This window comes from Colias eurytheme, chromosome 14 (assembly GCF_061535395.1).
Source record: "Colias eurytheme isolate Ceu_HAF_F1 chromosome 14, ilColEury1 Martin Lab GWU primary, whole genome shotgun sequence".
Lineage (NCBI taxonomy): Eukaryota > Metazoa > Arthropoda > Insecta > Lepidoptera > Pieridae > Colias > Colias eurytheme.
In genome coordinates this window covers 2034501-2040500 of record NC_142993.1, presented here as the reverse complement: position 1 = coordinate 2040500, position 6000 = coordinate 2034501, and the positions used below count along the sequence as shown (strand labels likewise).

The following is a 6000-nucleotide window of genomic DNA, read 5'->3' as shown; positions in this document are numbered from 1 at the left end:
ATTGAACTTTGTAAATTAATACGTGTTCATAATCAATTGCCATTTAAAAAATAATAATTTCTGAATTAAAAAACCATTGACACCAAATATTCAAATTTAGAACGCAATATGTATTTTATCTGTGAAATTCATTGCGTGTGAAAGGCGGTAAAGTCTAAATTAAACGTAGACAGAGAAACCAAATTAAACATTATTCGAATTTCGAAGGGATGGTGCGCATGCCCAAACAATAGGGCTCCTTCGACCCTTTCCACTAATTTGCTCATTGTGTACTCGATCTGATATTTGCGTGAACGCAGAATGATGTACGATGTGGGAACTGGGAAGTGAAATACGAATAACAGTTTTTTTGTTTCTTTAAGCTTTTGATGTCAGTGTTCAGTATTTATTTTGAGCTTATTGAGACGTAAATGTATTTAGTTACTGGAGTGTTTTATAAAGAATCATTATTTATTCGAATAATAACAACAGTCAACAACAATTATTTTATTTATCAATAATAGTTACTTACGTTTAACTATGTTTTGACTTATCTTCTCACAGTTTCGAGTTTCACTGTGGTGTAGAACCCATAAACTGCAATTATTACGATGCAATCGGAACCGTGTGGATGCAATATTATTTCATTCACAGAATAGGAAATAGAACAATAGCAAAAGGGCAATAATAATAATCAGATTAGCCGTGCTGTGCATGTGTGCGTGGCGTCATCGGCGTCACTGATCACTCACTCATTGAGAATCATTCGCGTCGGTGATACGGCTCGCGTTGGTTGTGTAGCGCGGGCGCCGCCATTTTAACGTTACAAATTCAAATAAAAACAGTGCTGTGCAATAACTTGAATAACTGTGTATGTGTATGTGAAATGTGTGCATAAGTGGATTGAATATGAATTCTAAAAAGTTGGAGTACCTAAATGATGATGATTCTGAGGAGAAAATTAATCTCAGCTGTCTAGGTATGTTTTTTACTAAATCTCATTAGTGCATGATGGTGGTGATATTTCACTGTGCGTAATGCAAAATATGGAGTTTATTTATAAACGGTTGTAAAACTTGGAACTTGGACTACGCTAAAGATAAGGCCCGTATAAGGAAGAGCAATGAGACATGTTTTATCCAATATTAACTATTAATTGCCTGATAATTTTCTCTATGTTTACGTCTTTGTCGATAGCTCACAGATGCATGCATCAAATTGAACCATAATTGAAAATATTATTTTGTTTCATGTTGGCTGCTCGTTCATACGTTCTTGCATTTTTCTGTCTGACAAAAACTATGAAGGCTAGGCTCGTAATAATAATATGGTCGACGGACAGAATTCAAAACAAAGACCTTTTTTACCCACAAGTCATAAATGTTAGAAAATACCTTGTAATTTAAAGGTTATTGATTTTTTATTATAGCATTTTATAACCTAGGTGTAAAAATGTAAATGGCTAATTATTGAGAACAGTGACCGATAAAGACTACTAGGTAGGTATCTAGAATCTAGATAGATGTATCTAAATTCGTTAGCGATTTTATTGCTATGTATTGGCTTTAAATTTTCATAAAAAATACACTTCGCATTTTGTTGTTAATATGCATCCTATAACGGCTATATAACAGAACTTGTTTTATGTATTTTTATAAATTAGGTAGGTACCTACCTGTTAATAGATTAAAAAGTTAATTTAGCAAAATTTCCCCAAAATTTCACATAATTTGTTACAATCGCGTAAAGGGAATGATTACTCAGCTGTGATGAAACAAATTCTATATGCAGGTGACTCAGATGACTTCCTACATTCTAAAGATTAACCTCTTTCTTTAAACTTTCTGATAAACTTATCTCATATCTGTGATATTATTCCCATAAAACTGTTCAAATTTATTAATTAATAATAATTTAATAATGTAAAGGTCTACTTAAGTAACTTGTTACATTTGACACATTAATATAAACAAAATTAGTACGTGCATACATTACAGTATATTATCATATTATTTTATATTTATATCAAATCTCGAACACTTATTAGCATGTTCAAGTTTGAATTTAGTTTCAAAAGTTGAACAATTTAGTCGAACCTTATCCAGATTCCAGACCGCCTTTGCAATGTTATCTCTCCCGTTCTTTTTAAGGGCGTAGAGCGAGACGGCTATTGTAATTACCGTGTTTATGTGTGGGTGTGCCTCGAGGAATCACGGGACTATGGGATGGTAGAAAATGTGAGCAGGCGCATATTTTGCGGTTACCTTTAGACCTTACTTTTAACGCATTTTAAATGATAATGATGTTAGGACGCAAGATCTTTGTCACTTGCACTACCATCTCTGTAGATAGGTACCTTTCAATAATGTACAGAACATAACCTATGTTCTTATTTCTAGATAGGTACTTCACAGTTCATTAAAAATTAAAAAATGTAATGTAGCCTACATTACCTACCCATATCGACTTTAATAAAGCCTTTGATGTCTTCTGCCTTTTCATTAATTCATGATCTTCTATAATTATAATGTTTTATTAGGTAGGTACTCTATTACTATTAAATGAATACGCTCCATTATTCGATAGACAACAAAAACTATCCACACGCTGACTATTACGATCTTATTTCTTATCTCCTCACGAAACTAGTTCACCCATAAAAAGTGCGTAAGTAAAAACAAATCATTACGCTTCCATTACTATACAAATAACCTCGCAGAAACACAATAGATTTTAAAACAAACACTTCCGTAGATTGATGTTGGGTGTGTTAAGTTCGAGTCACGATAAGGCTTAGTTTAAATGCCTTGTTGTGGCCGTGACCTAAGAATTTATAAGCGCTAAATGTTAGGGTACTGTTTCTTTCTACCTTATGTTCTTTTGTTCTACAAACCATGCAAGGAATTTCTGCAGACTCCAAGTAAAATGTGGGGTTATGACATTGTGAAGTCCCGCCTACTTCTCCGATCCATTTTTGTGAGCCTATCGTTGTTTATTCTTACACCTCCACCTAGGCTTAAACAAACAATTTAAACAATTTATCTTACCACCAAAGAACCTTTTTATACGATTAACCTACAACAATAATATCATATTATCAGATTGATACTCATTCATGATCTGCTTAAAAGAACTGTTTTTCTTTGTAGGCACTAAGAATAAGAAAATACGCAAAGATAGTATTGAAATGCATGTACTGTGCATAAGTCAACGATGACTCCAAGAATATAGGCATAAGAGGGTAACAATTGGCTATTGTGCTCTCGTCTGAGGAAGCTGCCTTCGCAGGAATAGTGTTAAGTAGCATAATTGTACTATACATACACTATGTCCTATATGTAGACTGCAGAGTGTGAATGATCTATTTATCATTATGTTTATAGTTCTACCTCACTGAGAACTCTGGTAATATTCGATATTCTATAGCCATCGCGCCTGCGCATTGAAGATTCGCTAAATGATATTTAAAATAAATTTAATTCAAGAAACTTTTAGAAAATTTAGTGCTACAAATACAATAAATAATGTTTAATCTCAAATCTCAATAATCTATGAGATCGACGACCTAGACAAGGCCATTACTGGTTATAATATCCATTGATTTCAGTTCGATTGCCATACATAATTAATAATAATAAATAAGTTTATAATTCATTAGATACCGTTCTCGTCGGAGTTAATAAAAATTAATTAGATTCCTCATTAATTACATGAGATTTTATTAATGTTATTGTAAAGGTTTATGATAATCGCTAGATGTTTCGCATTAATTATTTTAATGAGATAGGTATTTAAACATTTTAATTGTACCAATAATAAAAATGTGAATGTACTATTGAGCCGACTTCTTGAGGGAACGATCTATTCGGGTAGTCATCGACGGCTGCTCGTCTAATCAATTGGCAATCAACGCCGGCGTACCTCAGGGGTCTGTTCTCTCCGCAACTCTCTTTCTGATACATATAAATGACCTTCTCCAATCAAACATCTTTGGTTATGCAGACGATTGTACGGTTGTGGAGAGATACCTGTCAAATGCTCGTGCAACTGCTGTTACCATCCAGAACGAGAGAGAAGCCATGGTGCAGCGAATAAACCAGACTCTACAAAAAGTATCTCAATGGGGAGATGCCAACTTAGTGAAGTTTAATGCTGCCAAAACACAGGCGTGTCTTTTTTCTGCCAAGAGGAGTCCCCTCACCTTAACTCCCTCTTTCCGTGGTGTGTCGATAGAACTAGCCGACAACTTAGAAATGCTTGGAGTTTCACTATCGCCAACCCTCAACTTTGGCCAGTTTATTACGTCCAAAGCTCAACTCGCAGCCAAAAAACTTGGCATACTAGCTAAGGTGCGGCAGTATTTCACATCTGAACAGCTTTTAACTCTTTATCAAGCTCAAGTTCGATCTTGTGTGGAATACTGCTGCCACCTCTGGGCAGGTACTGCCAAATGTCACCTCGATGTTCTGGAAGCTATGGAACGTCGCGCCAAGCGAATTATTGGAAACGACCAGCTATTCGAAAACCGGCTTCTGAGCCTTGGTCATCGCCGCAAAATCGCCAGTCTCTCAGTTTTCTATCGACTTCATTTCGGGGAATGTGCAACTGAATTACATGGCCTTATCCCAGCTTCCCCTTTTTTCCAAAGAACGTCCAGGCGCACGGCGGGATACCACCCTTATCTGGTAGAAATGCCGACTGCACGCACAGCACGCTTTGCGTCCTCCTTCTTAATGCGAGCTGCCAAAGAGTGGAATTCTCTGCCGGCGTCCGTCTTTCCAGAGAAGTACAACATGGGAATTTTCAAGAGACGAATTAACAGGCACTTTCTAGGCGGGCGTGACTTACCACCTTAGATCTCGTCACCACTTTCCATCAGGTGGGACTGGGGTCAAACGTCCACCTATCTACGTATAAAAAAAAAAAAAAAAAAACTATGTAATTTGACAGGGAAATAAATCCCGATATCGATTTTTAATACCTACTATCCAATGGATACTGACTTGTATGTTAATTTTGTATGAAATTGTATTCACGAAGTATCCGGCAACGAATACAGAATCTGATAAAATTGAAAAAATACCTCGTCCTCAATAACTGTTCGAATAGATGCATTTTAATGAATACCGTGGGCGTAAGTTATACCATAACCTCAAAAGTTACGTAAAATCGAATATTTAACGAGACACAATTTAATACCTTCATAAAAGCAATGTAAATATCGAATTATGTTCGATCAATTGCCAATGAATGAGCTTGAACTATACGAGGAATCTATTATTGAGCAATATGTTCAGATAATCTGTTTATAATACCATTGTTTGGACTTTCTGTCGTAAAATTGAGCTTACTGGCTTCCCAATATCAATTTCAAAGGAATTTTTATTCAGTTTTGAATGCGTGACGTTATTGGGGTATTAAATTTTCTCCGAAAGTAGATGATTAAGGCCATTTCACATAATTTTGGCCTTTTTAAAATTTGTTTCAATTTTGGTAGATATTTACTGACGATATTTATATATTTAATAGAATAACCAAAAATTTTACGATATCTTATTGTAATGGCAACATCAGACAGCGCGTTCGTAGCTAGCTTCACATTCGCACCTTTTACGTACGCCCTCTTGTCTTCGATGTTAGCATTGAATTTGATAAAACTGGTCCAGAACTGCATATTTTTGTTCCACGCTTGCAAATAAATTTCAACTTACACACTGTTGTTTTAAAACTGATTTTTAATGAATAGCGTTGAATGTGTGGAAGGCGGTCCTCCTTCAATCTTTGAATGCATGCCATTGGCAATTTTTATCTCTTTGGTCGATTTAAAAGAATACAGCAAACGCTTGTTTCGGACTTTTATATTAAATTTTATTCGTTTTCAAAATTAGGAGTACCAATATGTACATGCAAGATCATAAAACAAATGTACCATAGATTGTAAAACATATAGACTCTCAAATCAATTAATTTAAATAAATCAAAATGACCACAATCATAATACATCTTAGAGACATACGACGA

The 6000-nt window shown here is 35.1% G+C and overlaps 1 protein-coding gene across 1 annotated transcript in view; it reads left to right on the top strand.

The window, feature by feature from the left end:
• The first annotated feature begins 749 nt into the window (after positions 1–749).
• rols (zinc-RING finger and ankyrin repeat domain-containing protein rolling pebbles) overlaps positions 750–6000 on the top strand; it is a 122280-nt gene continuing 117029 nt past the window's right edge. Inside the window, exon 1 of the mRNA XM_090109193.1 lies at positions 750–958. Within this exon, the coding sequence (XP_089965319.1) occupies positions 889–958 (70 nt within the window). The 5' untranslated portion in view covers positions 750–888. The remainder of the gene's footprint in view (positions 959–6000) is intronic.